The sequence below is a fragment of the Kwoniella dejecticola genome, chromosome 6 (assembly GCF_000512565.2).
Source record: "Kwoniella dejecticola CBS 10117 chromosome 6, complete sequence".
NCBI classification, from domain to species: Eukaryota; Fungi; Basidiomycota; class Tremellomycetes; order Tremellales; family Cryptococcaceae; genus Kwoniella; species Kwoniella dejecticola.
In genome coordinates, this window is record NC_089306.1 from 1,021,312 (window position 1) to 1,038,274 (window position 16,963).

At 48.1% G+C, this 16,963-nt stretch overlaps 6 protein-coding genes across 6 annotated transcripts; 1 reads left to right on the forward strand and 5 right to left on the reverse strand.

Moving 5' to 3' along the window:
- Positions 1 to 527: 527 nt before the first annotated feature.
- Positions 528 to 3,321, forward strand: I303_105253 (uncharacterized protein; the record flags this gene model as incomplete). Its single annotated transcript, XM_065969115.1, has 4 exons — positions 528 to 1,064; positions 1,147 to 1,600; positions 1,676 to 2,287; positions 2,372 to 3,321. The coding sequence occupies 4 exons, from the start codon at positions 528 to 530 to the stop codon at positions 3,319 to 3,321; spliced, it is 2,553 nt and encodes an 850-aa protein (XP_065825187.1).
- Positions 3,322 to 3,892: 571 nt separating this feature from the next.
- On the reverse strand, positions 3,893 to 5,663 carry I303_105254 (uncharacterized protein; the record flags this gene model as incomplete). Its single annotated transcript, XM_018408591.1, has 6 exons — positions 3,893 to 4,066; positions 4,191 to 4,277; positions 4,444 to 4,590; positions 4,679 to 4,925; positions 5,082 to 5,311; positions 5,415 to 5,663. 6 exons carry the CDS (start codon positions 5,661 to 5,663, stop codon positions 3,893 to 3,895), a joined length of 1,134 nt encoding a protein of 377 aa, XP_018262282.1.
- Positions 5,664 to 6,109: 446 nt separating this feature from the next.
- Positions 6,110 to 7,932, reverse strand: I303_105255 (uncharacterized protein; the record flags this gene model as incomplete). Its single annotated transcript, XM_065969116.1, has 11 exons — positions 6,110 to 6,259; positions 6,321 to 6,398; positions 6,481 to 6,592; positions 6,655 to 6,717; positions 6,789 to 6,824; positions 6,893 to 7,032; positions 7,097 to 7,169; positions 7,242 to 7,330; positions 7,407 to 7,477; positions 7,553 to 7,625; positions 7,726 to 7,932. 11 exons carry the CDS (start codon positions 7,930 to 7,932, stop codon positions 6,110 to 6,112), a joined length of 1,092 nt encoding a protein of 363 aa, XP_065825188.1.
- Positions 7,933 to 9,037: 1,105 nt separating this feature from the next.
- I303_105256 (uncharacterized protein) lies at positions 9,038 to 10,836 on the reverse strand (the record flags this gene model as incomplete). The annotated part of the gene is made up of 11 exons (XM_018408589.1): positions 9,038 to 9,190; positions 9,278 to 9,355; positions 9,441 to 9,552; positions 9,611 to 9,673; positions 9,765 to 9,800; positions 9,862 to 10,001; positions 10,068 to 10,140; positions 10,202 to 10,290; positions 10,365 to 10,435; positions 10,494 to 10,566; positions 10,627 to 10,836. 11 exons carry the CDS (start codon positions 10,834 to 10,836, stop codon positions 9,038 to 9,040), a joined length of 1,098 nt encoding a protein of 365 aa, XP_018262280.1.
- Positions 10,837 to 11,521: 685 nt separating this feature from the next.
- On the reverse strand, positions 11,522 to 13,282 carry I303_105257 (uncharacterized protein; the record flags this gene model as incomplete). Its single annotated transcript, XM_018408588.1, has 11 exons — positions 11,522 to 11,671; positions 11,741 to 11,824; positions 11,887 to 11,998; positions 12,069 to 12,131; positions 12,187 to 12,222; positions 12,287 to 12,426; positions 12,493 to 12,565; positions 12,634 to 12,793; positions 12,886 to 12,958; positions 13,012 to 13,114; positions 13,176 to 13,282. 11 exons carry the CDS (start codon positions 13,280 to 13,282, stop codon positions 11,522 to 11,524), a joined length of 1,101 nt encoding a protein of 366 aa, XP_018262279.1.
- A 1,071-nt stretch (positions 13,283 to 14,353) lies between these two features.
- Positions 14,354 to 16,122, reverse strand: I303_105258 (uncharacterized protein; the record flags this gene model as incomplete). Its single annotated transcript, XM_018408587.1, has 12 exons — positions 14,354 to 14,491; positions 14,553 to 14,630; positions 14,696 to 14,807; positions 14,875 to 14,937; positions 15,001 to 15,036; positions 15,097 to 15,236; positions 15,305 to 15,377; positions 15,435 to 15,523; positions 15,583 to 15,653; positions 15,756 to 15,828; positions 15,897 to 15,999; positions 16,055 to 16,122. 12 exons carry the CDS (start codon positions 16,120 to 16,122, stop codon positions 14,354 to 14,356), a joined length of 1,044 nt encoding a protein of 347 aa, XP_018262278.1.
- Positions 16,123 to 16,963: the final 841 nt, after the last annotated feature.

Here is a 16,963-nt window from a genome sequence, read left to right on the forward strand (position 1 = left end):
TCTCCCATCGTACAAAGGATTCCAATCAAGCAAATCAAGCTCCACATCTACGTCCATCCTACAAGATAGCCCGCAGCTTCAGATCTTGCGATTTACACTCACCTTTTCGATTGGCCTTTGCCAAGGACGTATACTCTTATCGGCCGATACGATACCAACATACATGCCCTTGGATTCAGTAAAATTTGGTCAATTGTCAGGAAGCCGAATAGAATCGCCAGAATAGGAAAATCGTGCGCTATCAGATTAGACAACCAGGTTTTAGGGCAGGGCGAATCGTATCGCTCTTTTGCAAACTCCACCCCCGACTCGGACTCGTCTTACGAAGCGAAGTTCCACGATACTCAGATCTTGACGATCTCTTCATTATTGTCACTCTCTACTTCACCTTGTCCTGGCCTTGCTCCTCCTCATTCCCCTGTCGGTCGAGCAGCCTTCAGTCTCCTTGACATCACCACCCTCTGGCTGCTTAGTCATCGTATATCAATACATTAAAGAAGGAAGGAACGGAGCAAGGGAAATAGGCAATGTCGGTAGCTATACCTCAAAGCAGACCTCTCACTCCTTCCTCGAACCTCGCCACTCGTCCTCCGACCAATACCAGCATCAACACCAGTACGATGTTACCCAAACAACCCATCCAGAGGGTTCAACCTCGCTCCGCCCAATCCTCTGCATCCTCATCCCACACTTCACATCCAAGACCAATGCTGAGCAAGCCGTCCAATCCGCAACTCGCCGCTCGGCCGCAAGGTAGTAATACCAACACATCTTCCAGCTCATCAATCAAAGTAGCAATACCCCCCATGTCAAAGGGAGCTGCAACGCCTTCGGCATCATCGTCAACAAACCCAACAAGTCGTCCCGCAATGGGCAGTAGAGCATCTTCGACGATGTCCACCACATCAACAACGCCGACGGCAAGCGGATCCGCGCCATTACAAGTTGCTGGAAAAGATACTTCTTCGTCGGCAGGCAAGATCTTTGCGAAGCCTAGTAAGGAGTGGGTCTTGCCTGAACGTGCTAAGCCTGGTAGGAAGGTCAGCGTGGAGGAACCCGATAATGTGAGTATTCGAACATCATACCTGCTCGGCGACATGAGAGTGCTTCTAGTGTACATACTGATATACCTTCTGTCATTGTTAGAAACGCCAATCGCAAAATCGGCTTTCGCAGCGTGCTCATCGAGCGAGAAGAACAGACTATATACAAACTCTAGAAGAGAGGTTGCGGCAGTACGAAGCCAACGAGATCCACTCCAACGTCAGATTACAGGAAGTAGCTAGAGCGCTCAAGAATGACAATGAGAGGTTGAAAAACGAGCTGAATAGTGTGAAGATCCAAATGATGGAGTTCAATGGGGAGAAGGATGTGTGGGAATTAGAAAGAAGATCGTTTAACGATTCTATCAAGCAGTTGAGATTAGAGGTAGAGTCTCTGAGGGCCAATGGAATGAGAAAGAATGATACGACTATAGTAAGAATGGAAGTTGATCAGGATACGATTGACTCATTGGTTCCCGGTCCGAGCCCAAGTTTGACCAGGAGACGATCTTTGACTCATCGACATTCGTATACTCGCTCAGACTCCACTCAACAGAGTATCTCCCTCATCACCACCTCCATACCCCAGCCCACGCGACAGCAAACACAAATACAACGAGCAAATCCATTAGATTGTCCTATTTGCCCTAATCCTGATCCCGACTGCCCATGCCAGCAATCTTCCAACTCACCTTCTCTCGACACAAACAGTCAAGGTCTAAAGCGAGATGTCACGTTGGTCCAATCTCATCAGCATTCTTCCACATGCGGCTTATGCCATTCTACGGAAGAATGCCTGTGCCGAGTCGTGGTAGACAACATGAACCAAGCCGAACCAGAAGATATCAAACCGACCATCATGTCTTCTCCCAATATATCCTCCTTATCGCCCACAAAATCCTTCAAATCAATGGATGATGGGTGTGGGCTCTGTGCAGGAGGCGGATTTTGCGCCTGCAGAGCTGCATCCGAAGCGTCGAGTGAGAAAGCGATATCGATCGGCAATTCCTCCTCATCAGGTGTATCTCCCCATACTAGCACCGTGGTAAGAGCTACGAGCTCGGCATCCGCTTTGCCACTACGGCTTAAATCGAAGAGCAGCAACAACGCTGCGAAAGCGTCTATCTGGAGTTTGAATAATGTGGACACGGTTGTCGCGTCTGTAGGAGTCACGACATCGCCGAAGGAGGCTGTCTGTACAGGAGATCCAGATAATTGTGATGCTTGCAAAAACGATACCTTTGGTAAGTTTCCTCTGACTCGCTACTCCGCGACGCCGCAACAACTTCGCAGATTTGAATTCTCGAATTGACCTTGCTCTGCTCTAGGACGGGAATTCTGTCAAGAGCTATTTGGCGATACACATCCTCATGCGACTGAAGGAACGGTCGGTGCTACGTCCGAAAAATCTCCCAAAAAAGGATGTGGGAATTGCAACGGACCAGGCGGGTGCATGTCCATCAAATCACTGCTCTCACCTACATCAAACGATCAATCATCAACTTCAGCCTCAGCTTCCGCCTCAACCTCCACAAGTGGACCGTCGACAAAGCTGGTCACTCCCCCTCAGCATGATAGCGGGATGTACGACGACGAACCTGAACTTCTAGCACCTCTGCAAATGGCCTGTTGTGGGAATCCGGAATTATGCGGTGGGCATCACGGGACAAGCTGCACTGGAGAGATCGTACTTGGCGGAATAGAAACTACGGAGCTCGAGGCCAACATTCAGAATCACGTTGGCCTGAATCTCCGTTACGATAATGAAAAACCCAAAGTCCACCTTTCAGTCAATCATACACCGCGTCCAGAGGGTGGTCAAGATCATACGAAACTTCGTCCTGATCAAGCGTGGAAACAGTTGAAAGCTCATCCAAATGTGAAATTCGCCTCTCTCGCCCTTCTGGCAGACGTAGTGGCCAGACGAACAGATGTTCTCGACTCGATGAATCAAGATCAAGATCCAGATTCACCTGCACCTACACTATCACCAGCACCTGTACCTACATCGCATGACCACACTGCAAATGTACCTGCAAGCGTGAACTCAACGTCAAACACTGATAACAGATCGATAAATATTTCGTCATCGTCTCTCACCAATGCTCAAGCGCATCAAATGGCATTGAGCAATAAAAACAAGAAACGGGCTTTTGATATAGAGACGTCAGCAGTGAGAGAAGCGCTCCGATATCTCGATAGAGCTACTCCGACTGCATCTCCTACGCCAACGCCAGAAGGATTCGAGGAACGGGACGGCAAGCGAAGGAGAATATGAGTGGTCCCATTTGACCAATACTTTGAAATGAACATCATGACGAGCACACAGGAGCATGGGATGGGAAAGATCAAGGACAAGCGATTCTTCCATGAACCTTTGTATTTAATATGCGTTTGAGAATCGCGATTACATACTAAGTCAAGAGATGAAACAGTTCTCGCAGTCCTGCAAGCTCAAGTCAGCGCAGACAACATTACTGTGGTATCTGTGATATGTCTATATTGCATGAAGTTTCGTCATTACATTCTATGATCGCTAATCTGGTATCTCCTGCACTTGCATTTCAATTACCAAAGGTCCATTGCTGAATCACACCAGAATACCTTCGGAAACACATTGCTGATCACACCAGAATACCTTCGGAAACAATGCCTAGATCCGTGCGCAGATCCCCGCTGCGGATTCGCTGCACAAAGTACTCTGCATAGCTACTTTGAAGACGGTTGAGAGTTGGAAGGGGCTGATTTGGGGGCTCTCATGCTGTTCTCACAGGGAGTTAGGAGAGCTTGACAAATCTGGAAAGTTCCATTTATCAGCTGCATTTCGAGTATCTCTGTTGGTGTGACACTCACGTAGCGTCGATCTGCTTGATCTGCGGTAATGCCAAAATGATTTTCCTTCTGTATCCTGCCATATCGTTTTTCTGACACGGATTACCTTCGAGATAGACCGTCTCGAGATTTTTCAGCGGGGCCAATTGAGAGTCTAAAGCTTGTAAATTAGGTATCTGGTTATAGCTTGCCTGTGAATGGTGAACCATGCACAGAATAAAATGTACGGGTGAATATAAGCTTCAATTTTACACATGTTGTACAGTAGACAGTAGAACTTCTTGAGAAGTGAGAACGAGCACAAGAAGCACGTACCCAGAATTCCTCCAATTCGCTAAGGTGAGATACACCTTCGATCTCCTCGATCATGTTGTTGCCGATGTCAAGTGTTTTCAGTTTGGTCTAGAGCGTAGCGATATATCAGCTGCTGCCTTTCCTTTAGACCCTTGTCATTGACCGGAACCGGAAGAAGTGGGCAATGAGGGCAGTCTTCACGTGAGGAACGTTAGGAGACCGGGACGATGGTACGTTCATTAAGATAGAAAATGCAATACGACACGGTACTCACGTTCTTCTCCAAACCCTCAATCTTCGTCAGGCCATTGTGCGAAAGGTATAACTCTTCGAGACTGGTCAATCCCTCTAGATTCTCAATTTTCGTGATCCGGTTCGATTGTAGGGAGAGTATACGAAGCGAAGCGAATGTCGAAAGGTTCTATCGTGTTCACAGATTCAATTCGAGTCTCGAATGTTAGCTTGATTACGGGTCTCGCCGGGCGGATGAAATACAATTTTACACTCACCTCTAAAGCCCTTATCTTATTTTTTCCTAACCACAGCTCTTCCAGCTTCACTAGCGCATCCAGATTCTCGATTGTCCTTATCCTGTTCCCACCTAGTTCTATGGAGGTCATCGTATCCTTGCACCAGTCCAGTTCTCCTTCTTCGATGTGTGATATCTTGTTTTGCACGAGGTATAGAACGTTGAGCTTGGTGAGGGATGGTAGATTCGGCGCATGTCGAATATTATTGAACGACAAATCCAGTGATCTATGGTATGTCAGGTAAGCTTGAGGTAAAAATAGAAACAGAGCCTTCGCGATATTCGGTATGCCTTTGTCTGGGCTTGCGAATGGAGCCAGACTGCTTTCCCCCCAATTCACCGTCTGATCACAGCGGACAGGTGATTGAGTATTTTGTACTCACGTCAGATTTTCACATCCTTTGAGTTCGTCATCTTCGATCCTACTTCCCAATCGATTATCATAGAGATCCAATTCCTCTAGACCGCTCAAACCAGTAAAAACACCCTCGGGCAAGGGGGAGGTGAGCTCGTTCTGCCGAAGACACAGCCTCTTGAGGTGTGTCGAGAAACGCGGGATGTTCAGAGGAGCAAGCGAGGAAGATTTGAGTCTGAGATGTTGTAGTTGGAGATCCTTTAGAAGTCGTGAAAATGGTCATACGTGCGATGCAAAGTCAGTTCAAGGTATATAAATGACAATCGTTAACGATGATGAGTGAGCAGGCCAATATGCTCACCTCGGTATCTTCCGGGTAATCTCTCAAGAAGTCGCCATCATCACCTACATTGCCACCTTCTCCAGGCATCCTAGGCGGCTCCTCATCGTCCTCAGGCTCAGAGTCAGATGCGGGAAGATGGACGATCTCGGTTGGACCTAATCTTGCTCTGGGCTTCTTGGGTGAACCGTTCACCGTAGCTTCACTGGGGGTGTTTTCGGCCTGCGAGGCGTCGATGACCTCCTTGAGTGCTTTCGAGGGTGCTGCCATGGCGTGGAGAGTATTGCCTGGTCTATGTATTGCTGTCGGAATGAGGTGGAAAGGAAGAGTCAAGAGGCATTCGTTATTGTTTAGCTCAATTGCCAGCAGGCTCATGCGACTTCACACGAAATTAGCTCACATCGGCCATTTCCGACGGAAGGTGGCTGCTGTGCGTGGCAGCGTCATTTCAGATGCATCAGTCGTTTTCCGAAGCTGAGGCCGATGCAGCTCGGGCGAGCGATACATGACCAGCCGTGCAAGGACACGAGCTGATATGCTTTCATTGGATATGAAAAGCTGCATGACATCATACGGACTCATTGAAGAAACACCCGCCAAAGCGACATCGCCTCCTCCATGGTCATGCTCACATCGGATCTGACTTGAATAGAGTCGTTTGACTTTGCTGATCAAGTCGGACGGGAGCACGATTGTTGAGGAAATTGTGCGAAGTTTCACGCATCTTTCGAGTCATGAAGATTCTTCTTGGAAACGTTTGTCGCGTAATCAAGATTTTCGACGGATTCGTCCTCTTCGTTTTCTCGCACTTCAGAAAGTTTAGGTCCACGACTGACGCCACTTCGAGTAGGTTGCATCTGGTAAGACTGTATAGGTAGCCAGTATAAGCCGGAGGAAGAACGCGAACTGGAAGAGGGGTTTACGTACCTCAACATAGACCTCAGTGTCGACTTGTACGGTAGCTTGCTGAAGCTGACTCGAGGCGAGCGGCCATGGATTGGGTTTCTGAAACGTTGCATACATTCTCTTCAGCCTTTCATGCTTTCTCAGGTGACTACCAGGAACATGGGACGGGAGTGACACTTACAGATACAGATGAGTATCTCTGTCGGACACCTGAAGCAGTCTCTTGTCGAAGAGCGTATCGCGAGTTGAGGGTAGCCAAATATCCAACAGTGTATGACTTTGGAAGCGCGAGACTGGAGCAAACACACAGTGAGCGTGATACCGTTGACCAGACCATGAATGATCTGACAATCACTCAAAGTAAAGCCCCAAAGTAGAAATAGGGTTGAATGACCAGGAGATCACAAATGCCATCATGCTGCAATAGCACAACACCATTGCACATGTGAGTACCGAGTTCAGGGTGAACGAGCTGAAAAGGACGCTCACACAAGAGTAGGCCCCAATTGCGTCTCAATAGTCACCCTTTGCGTGCGAAGCATCAGCTTGGACTCCAGGTCGTTACGGTTCTGCGCAGATAAAGGTGCACTCACATCAGCAGCTTTTTGACCAGGGCATCGGTATGCGTCCACCCTGTTCTGGATCTCCACAAACCCCAAGCCAGGGAGCAAGTCATAAGCAAATCAGTGCTCATAGTCATGACTTGCCATCCTCGCACGAGCTCTTGAACTTCCTACAAGACACAAGTCAGTACAAAGTACCTCTTCAACACGGCCTTGGTGCTCTCTGATACGTGCCGCAGCTTGAAAGATCGTGACGAGGGCAGAACCTTTGATGGCAATTGTGATTGCGAGTGCCACTTCGGTTATGCTGTTTCGAAAGTGGGACAATCAGCTTGAGAGAGCGACCATCGTGCTATGACAAAACGAAGAAAGTGCTCACATCATGGCGATGAACAGTCCCAAAAGGAAGAAATTGTTGGCATTCAGTCGGAAGGACCTGTGCGCGTAGAACAGCTGGATGGGAGCACTCTGAGATTGAGGAGGATTCCAGTATTGCCATCAGGTATTGTAATCTTGTGGGAGGATCGAGGAAGGAGCGACGTACCATCGTGGCGCCGAGAAGCGGCCAGAGGAGTGTCAAGTCGATAATAGTGAACACTATGTATCTTCCAAAGTCTGCATTGAATTCAAGAAGGGATGGATGAGCGCTCAGAGGGATCTAAGGGGTTGAAGTCTCCCTACGGTACTCACAATAGACGAAGTTCCGCAAGGTGTAGTAGACCACTGTAGCCGACCAGCCAAGGGAGGTAAACAAGATCCAATGCTACAAGGGGGAGCAGAAGTTCAGTTTGCGGCGTATTAGCTACTGCCCATAGTTACGCAGCGGGTGGAGATTGGCTCCAAGGATATAACAGAATACTCACAGTGAGCCACTTGATTGCAGGTCGTTCAGTAGGTCGAGAAAATCTCCACCAATCAACATACTGTTGAGTCAAGACCCCAAGTAATACAGCGTCCCAAAGACAGCCGATCATGAATGGGCCAAGATTGAATCCTCGATCAGCTCCAAAAACGGACGCTGCCGCGGCTTCCATCTGCTCCGGTGTCATCAACGCAGGATTGACAGACATCTTGGAAGCCCTTACACTATGGCATATGTTAGCAATAGGGAAGGTATGATGAAGAAGTACCATAGGACCTATGCTGGGTTTGCGGCAATATGCAGTATTTCTGCAGCTTTGACTGGCGCAGGGGCTTATTGTTGGTCTGCCCAATCCCGCTAATACTTCTTCTTGGTTCGACCCAAAGTGCTCAAAGCGGCCGGAAAGCTTTGGGCACTCAATTACACTTAATTTCGGGTACCGACAGGATCCTTCCAGCTTTTCGGGTCAATCCGTCTCGAGCCATAGGATAAATGGTCACGTCGGGCGGCACGCTCAGTCGCACTTGTCCACTTCGGAAACCAAGAGAGTGGGGATGACCCTTGTGCCACCGATAACCCGGAGAGGGCTGCAGTCAACCCCTGAAGAAACGACCTTGCTGTTGAGGTATTGGGGGTCTGATCGAATCTGCGACCGAAACGCCGAACGATCAGCTGCTCAGAAGTCCGTTGGAAGGACATTGCAACGGAAAGGCTCCGAGAACAGGGGTTTTACTCTGCGCACCCAAGATTTTTACTCCGGCCACCCCAACAAGAACGCGATTTCTCTCAATAACCCCATAATGCATATGCATGCATCTTGCAAAAAGACCAGGGTGGGCAAGCCAGGCTCTCAAGCTACCTGCTCAGCGGTCCAGAGACTGCAAAATAACCATGCATGAGGACGATATGGGCTCAAGAAGGTTTTGGTGCGCTTTTAGGAAATGCCGCATGGCTGCCATGTGTTTGAGCCGGGCAAACTCACCTTTGCAAATCTCCACCATAGACGCTCTACGCTATGGTGAGGGGTGGCCGGAGTAAAAATCCTGGGTGCGTGGAGTAAAACCCGAGAACAGTGTTGTTCCGTCGTGACACAGAATACTTGGCTGACCTGCCCGAATCATTTGACCATGAAAAATGCATGCACCGTACGTTTTCCAATACTGTATCTCCACGAGATTCAATCTTAGACTCAGACGGGCGTGCTCGGTTACCTTCTCCTCTCATACATCTACGACGACCGCTAGTACGCAGATCGCTTGGTACTGTGCTCCGATCTCGGCACATGGGCACACTGCTTTGGGATGTATGTTGTCTCAAGCGGATGTGGAAGGGTCATTGAGATTTTTTCTTGACAAGTTCGCCGCATAGTCGAGGTTCTCGACGGAGTCTTCGTCTTCATGCTCTTTCACCTCGTAAAGTTGAGGCTCTCGGTTGACTCCACTTCGAGTAGGCTGCATTTGGTAGGACTTGAGGTGTATTATGTCAGCGCCCGATCAATGGACTGAAGAAAACGAAAGAGGGCAAATCATGTAAGGAGGATCAGATCAACTCACTTCAGTGTAAGTCTCGGTGTCAATCTGTACGGTAGCTTGTTGTAATCTGCTTGAGCCGAGTGGATATGTGTTCAGTTTCTAAGACAAACACGTTGGAGCAGATCAATCAATCCTGATCCATCAATCCCGAATCTCGGATTGCCCAGAGGGAGCCTGTACTTACCGGTTCAGATGACTGCTTTTGGCCTGAACCCAAGGAATTGTCCCTTCGCAAAGCATAACGGGAGTTGAGGGTGGCTAGATAGCCTACAGTATATGCTTTCGGGATACACAAGCTGGAAAAGGCGTTGTGTGAGCTATCATTCTTCTTAAATCTAGTAATGATCGGCTTACTCGAAGAATAGCCCAAGAGTTGAGGTTGAATTGATGGTCCAGGAAATCACGAAAGCCAACATCCTACAGATTGCAGACCGCAGATTTCAGGTGCAATAGTCAGCCAGCCAAATCTCCTGACAGGCGTGTTGCCTGGACAATGATAGCCACTCACACTATGGTAGGAGCCATTTGAGTCTCGATGGTAATGCTATTGAGCAGATAGTGATGAGCGGAGGTATGCAAAGCAGGCAAGTTGTCACGCCACTCACAGCAAGAGTTTCTTGACCAGGGCATCGGTGTGCGACCAACCGGTTCTTGATTTCCACAAACCCCAAGCCAAAGTGACGGTCATGAGTACATCGGTACTCATAGTCACCACTTGCCATGCTCTGACCAGACTTTGTACCGCCTGAAGACGTGCATAATCAACAACACGTTTTTCACGGGATACCAGATTTTGCGGAATGTGACTTACGGCAGCTCCAAAGATCGTTTCCACAACAGATCCCTTGACCGCAATCACGATTGTCAAAGCAATTTCGGTAAGCCTGGACGAATACATTCGATGTTCAACTAGCTAATCTCCTTCTCGGAAATGGTATCACTCACACCATACAGACGAACAGTATCAGTAAGAAGATGTTGTCTCCGTTAAGCCTGTATGATCGATGGGCATAGAAAAGCTGGACAGGAGCGCTCTGATCCAAAGAAGAGGAAGGATCAGCCTTCGCAAGTCATTCACAATAAAGCGATTTGCCGAATCTAGACTCACCATAGCGGCCCCCAAGATAGGCCATATGAGTGCTAGATCGATAAAAGCAAACACCTTATACTGTCCGAAGTCTGATAGGGGCACCCATCAGCTCAGAGCCTCACCTCGAAGCGGCTTGTATCTGCGCACAGTATACGAAGTTCCTCAACGTGTAGTATATGACAGTGCCTGTCCATGCTGTCGAAGCGAATATGATCCAGTGCTAGGGCATGTTTATCAGCTCGAGCATGTCTACTGCCCGTTGTAAAAAAGCAGAACTCACCGTGAGCCAAGTTATGGGTCGTCGTTCTGTGGGTTTGGAGAAAATCCACCAATCCGTGTATTGCTGAGTCAGAACACCGAACAGTACCGCATCCCAGAGACAGCCTAGTAAGAACGGTCCAAGGTTGAAGCCTTTGTTGGCGCCGAAAACCCCGAATGAGAGTTCCTCGACCTGTTCTGGGGTCAAACCTATAGGTATAGCTTCGGCCATCTTGTCAAGGTTTTGGGTTGAAATTGGGGGAAGTCTCCGTGAGCTTGAGATTTTATATACCTGGGCATTTGGTGTTTCGCATCCTGAAATGTCGCCGGAGCAAAATTAGAGGGTAACAGAAAGCATTGATCGCCTGCTGCTTCAATTACGCTTAAATCCAATCAACTGTTTTAGACGTGTTCCTAGCTTTAGTGGTTGTCAAGGTGGGGCGCAGCAGATCTGCCAAGATCCCTTTATCGATTCCCTAGACTACACTATGAACATATGTACGGAGACTCGGTGTTGCGAAGCTTTGATCGTCAGCACAATCTGAACCCTTTTTCCGAGACTTCTTCCCGGCAAGACTGCAGGGATTGGTTGGCTGTTGGCAACGGCTGAATGCTGCTTACTCCGAAGTCAAGCGGAGACGATGTCGACCAAAAAAGCGTATTCGTCCAACTTTCTGGCAAAGACAATCGTGCATGTGCTATGAAAGTGATGAAGAGCCATCCGGACTACCGAGACCGGAGAGCATTTCCCTGCTGAAGCAATAACATATGATAGCTCCCAAAGGACCGTAGTGGAGCCTAAATTGGATCCGAGACACAGTACCGCTCCTTGCGGTGTTTATCCTCCTAGATCGTGCTCATGAATACTATACCGCGATTGTGTTGTGAGCAGCTCGCCGGAAAACCTTCGCGGGCGTTCAGACAATGTTGGCGAGTTCTTGCAATGTATGAGTGGAGTCGTTTTTCGAGAGATCCAATTTCTCGGATAATTCCGCCGCGACAGTCGAAGGTTCATCCTCAAGCGGCAAGCGGTTGATACCTATCTGTGACTTCTGCATGTGGAAAGACTGTATACATATCAGTAGGGCACCGAGTCTCAGACTATTGTCAATCGTGAGCGAAAAAAGGTGACATACCTCAACATATGTCTCTGTTTCGACGTTCACCGTCGCTTGTTGTAATTGGCCGGAGCCTAGAAGATAGGCATTTCCCCTTGTATTCTAGGGGAAATAAAATTGTTGTGAGCGATAACCTGTCGGCAGACCTGGAGGAGAGCACTCACCGATCTTGGACTACATTGAACAGAGAGACCAGGTTGACTATCTCTGCGTAAGGTATATCGCGAATTGAGCGTGGCGAGGAAGCCGACCAGATAGAATTTTGGGATCAATTGCCTATCACAGTTCATGATGAGGTCATCAAAAACTCTGCTTCTTTGGTATGTGCAGGATGACAGGGACTCACTCAAAGAATATGCCCAGAGTCAAAGGAGGTGAGATTGCAAATTCAGTGACAAAAGCCAACATCCTGCACACTCGCCGTCAGCGGAACGAGAGTGACTTCCTTAAAATGGTTGACTCACAAGATGGTTGGGCCTAACTGTGTTTCCAAAGTAATGCTGATCACGAGCACAGATGTCAGTTGAATAGACTCCAGACTTCTCGATAGTAATATCACCTCACATCAATAACCTTTTCACCAGCGCATCGGTGTTGGACCAGCCTGTCCTCGACTTGTATAGGCCCCAAGCAATGCTAAGCGTGATGATTCCGTCTGTGGCAAGGGTAAGACACTGCCAAGCTTGGACTTGTCGGACAATCAACTGAAGAGATGATGCTTTGAGTGGAGATCCTAGCTGTGCATTGATCTCTCAGACGATCAAACTTACAAGAGCTTGCAGTTCCGAGCTCAAAGTCTGGCAGAAAGCTAATATCCAAATTGTCATTCCAAATGTACCGAAGCTAAGACAAGATGTCGATCAGCACTGAGTTCCTAAACATCCTCATAATCGAGAGATACCAGGACTGACATGAGAGCAGCGAGTAGTATGGCCAAGAACCAGTTGTTCCCATTCAGTCGGAATGACCTTTCGGTATAGAAGAATTGTATCGGAGCGGAGGTGATCCAACCCATGATGGGGAATATTTGAGGGTACTTGACTTCCAGAAAGACTCTGAAATTACCGAAATCTGAGAAACATCACAATCAGCTCCTACTGGTCGGATACTGAACGTATATTGGCAAGCGGCAAGCCCATCATGTAGACAGTCATTCGACCCACTGTAAACAAAATTATGCATAGCGTAGCTGATCTCGCATGCCGTATATGCCACAGCGGCAATTGCCAGGAAATGCTGACTCACAAGTCAGCCTTTCGTGTCGTTGTAGCTAATAAGAGTACACTTACCGTAACATATACGTAGATTCGTCGTTCAGTAGGTCTTGAATAAGTCCACCACGTCATATACTGCTGACTGACGACTCCGAATAAAACGCTATCGAAAACGACGCTGACGAATAGGCGAGATTTAGTTGAGATGTTGCGCATTCTGAAAACGAGCAGGAACGTACGACAACAAGAAAGGTCCGATATGCCATCCCACATCTCCGCCGAAAGCCATCTGAGCGATGGTCTCAACTTGCTCTACTGGCATGCCTTTAATATCGATGACGGACATGGTGTAAGATGCACTCGTACCAAGCTCCTTGTGAGGATGAGTGAGTGCAAAGAGAACAGGCTTCAAAGCCCTCAAGGAAATCGAACTACAGATATATGCGTGTATATGAATCTGCCGTGGGCACATTCATGATGGACTTCACAGCGATCTGAATAGAATTCAGCTAGATTAACGGAAAGGTAAGTCGTTGAAGGTGACACCTGCCCTGATTCACCAAGCCTTAATTAATCTGATTTACCTTAGTCGAGTGCCACCGAGAATAAGTAGGTGTGATAGTGTCGCCAAGTCCTAGTGCAGTTCCACATGTAGGTGTATCATATGCCGACTAATTTCGACATACATTCAATACGAAAAGGTGTCTATACCCCAGTTCACATGCAGGTGAGGCTCCTCTTATTAGTCGGAAGCGCTTGCAATGTGAGATGAATCTACATTCTAATTTAATGATTTCGCTCAGCTGACTAATCTTATCTTCTCGCTGAATGGGATGTGCAATGATCGTTACAGTAACAGGCACGATCGTGAGACAGCTTAAGATTGCATCTCATTGATGCGCCTTCGGATTGGAATAAGTGGATGATCAAAAGCTCACCAGTCCTGACTCGATTGCGGGCCACCTGGCTGCTTATCAAGTGAGCTGTAAAGGCTGGGTTTCGAGGCAAACTGCATACAGTCGCTATATGAACGTATTACTTCTACTACAAGTCGGCAAGTCGGAGAGGGCAAGAGGCATCTATCGTCCGTTCAGTATGTGTGACATGGAACATCCTGAAGCCCTTTGCTCATTCGATGATCACTTATATACGAATGAATTACGATTTTGTGAACGCGTGAGATTAACCCATTGAGTCGGTGCTAGCCGTCGCCTACAGCGCCGCTCCGTTGCGGGACATATCATCAGTATCGGCGACCAAAGCAAGAGGTAGCGGGACAAGATCAAGTAGGGTCATAGTATGCATGCGCGATAGGAACTCTGCATTCAATGGACCTTTCGGGAATCTTAGGACCCACTTCGGATGAGGACCAAACTGGTCTGGGTCTATCGAGTAGAATCGACTCGAGCTATTGAGGTTAGAAACTGTGATCCTTCTGATTCAGGTCACGCTTTGACAGGTTATGGGCGTAGTCGAGGTTTTCAACCGATTCTTCTTCGTCTATTCTGCCATTGCTGCGATTGATTCCGGGCTTGGCGGCTTCCATTTGGTATGACTGCACCCGGCCTCAGATTTAGCCCATGAGGAGACTTTGAATCAACCAGATCGAAGCTTACCTCAATATATGTATCGGTATCCACCTGCACTGTAGCTTGTTGTAGTCTTCCGCTACCCAGGTGGTACGCGTTGGATCGCTACAGTAAAATCAGTAAGTCAGCCTTGATACCAGTGAGACAGCTTCGAATAGTCCGAGACTAACCGTTTGATTACCATTACTGCCTCCTGCTTGACTGGTTTGAGCTCTCTTGAGCCGGACTCGGACGTTGAGGGTGGCTAAAAAGCCCACAGTGTAGGCTTTCGGAATGAGTAGACTGAAAAGCGAGATATCAGCTTCGTCTTCGAATACTGAATGTTGTACGTTGCTGTCTCGAGACTCACTCAAAGAAGACACCCATGGTGGAGGAGGGGGTGATTGACATTTCGACCACGAAGGCAATCATACTGGATGATTAGGAGGTATCAGAATGAGCGCAGCTCGGATGATCTCAAGGGAGCAGCACTCACATCAAGGTAGGTGCCAATTGAGTTTCCAAGGTAACTCTAGGACAGCTGTCAGCTACGCGTATAGTTGTGAATGCAGAGTCTCAAGTGTCAACTCACAATAAAAGCTTTTTGACAAGCGCATCGGTGTGGGTCCAGCCCGTCTTAGCGGACCATAAACCCCAACCAAGAGAGGTTGTAATCAACAAATCGGTTGCAAGCGTCATAATTTGCCAGAATCGCAGCTGTGGCAGAGCCGCCTACATACCGAACGAGCAAATACTGTCAGCATTGAATATGTGCGATCGATCAATCAGCTATCACCTACTGGTGCTGCGAGGAGGTTCGCCGATTGAGTACATTTGATCAAAAGCAAGATTACTGCAACACACTCGGCAACACTGCGAAAAGCTTTAGCCATGCACATGCGGAATCAAGATGGCCAAAATGACACTCACATGCAAGCAGAAAGGAACAAGAGCAAGTAGATGTTTCGATTGTTCAGTCTGAACGATCGATCAATGTAAAAAGCTTGCACAGCGGCGGTCTGGCTCCAGGTCAGCGACTCGAGCATGTATTCCGAGCGGGTCTTTCATATACACTTACCAATCCCCAACCTGTGATGGGGAATGCAGTGAAGTAAGGCATTTCCAGAAGTACCGCATATTGACCGAACACTGTCCAGTCCCAAATTCAGCGCCAAGATTGTCACGAGAGATTTTAGGTTCACCGCGCATCGAAGCGATGGAAGAGAATTTGCAGGGGAAAGACCGACTTACTGTACACGAAGTTATGCATGATATACGAGATCGACATAGCGGTCCATGCGGTCGAGCCTAACATAATGTAATACTGAAGCAACGGTCTGGTGGGTCAGCTAAACATCGATCCTCGATTGTTACGGTACCCAGCTGACTCACTGTCAGGTATCTGGTCGGGAGTCTCTCGGTAGCTCTACTATGTGCCCACCAGCTCTGGATTTGCTGAAGCATCACACCCCAAAGTATAGCATCGAAGATAGCGCTAAGCAGGACAAGGAACCGTAAGAGCAGACCGAGGAGGGGAGAAAAAGACATACCCCATCATTGGTGGACCCAGTGTCCAATCCTCCTTCCCGCCAAACAAACCCGCCGCTACCACTTCCATCTGTTCCGGTGTCAAGTTTGAAAAATCCTCCATTTCGCCTACAACGCTTTTGCGGATATTTCAAGTGGTTCAAGTATTTACAATGACAGAAGCCGGTTGAAGTGGATGTGGTCTACCTCCTGCAAGGTCTTAACTGATGTAGACAGTCGGCAAGATCAACCCCTTTTGAAGTGGGTGGGACTTAGACTGGCCATGAAAATGATTTGATATATTTATATACAATTTTCATTTACAGACTTCAAGATCTCATCACAAGATCTGACCGATCACTAGATAAAGGGCAAGAACGCTAATATGCATCCCTCGAGAGCCCTTGCTTCCCGCTATATTGGTTCTGGCATTCCCCACTTTGCAGGACGACCTCCTGAAGTCAGTCGAGTGACCAGTGAGTTGCCTGAGGGAAAGTGACATTTGTTCATACTGTCGATCACCAAGGTTACTCCTCGACGATCCGAGTGTTTCACCTTTTCGCAATTTAGCATGTTTCCAAAACAAAGCTTGGACCCTCAGGGCCCAGGTCGAAGTCCGAGACCCCCGTTCACCCCCTTGGCCAAGACGCGGTTGAGCAGATTAATGCAAACATTCATGACCGAGCTGGACGGGAGATTTCCGATTGAGTCGTGACTTGTGATGGTCGTCAAGGACATGTTACTTTTACTATTGCGGTCTACCCCAACAGGACTATCCTTAATTGCCCCACTCAGATCATAGTCGTGGCGAAAAAGTTGTGTTGGCAGACCTTCAAATATGCAGTATAGGCTAAGATACATCATTACCTGATCACACGGAGGAGGTTCGAATATATGAGCTATGTAGATTGATGGCCCGTGCGGAAGACGTT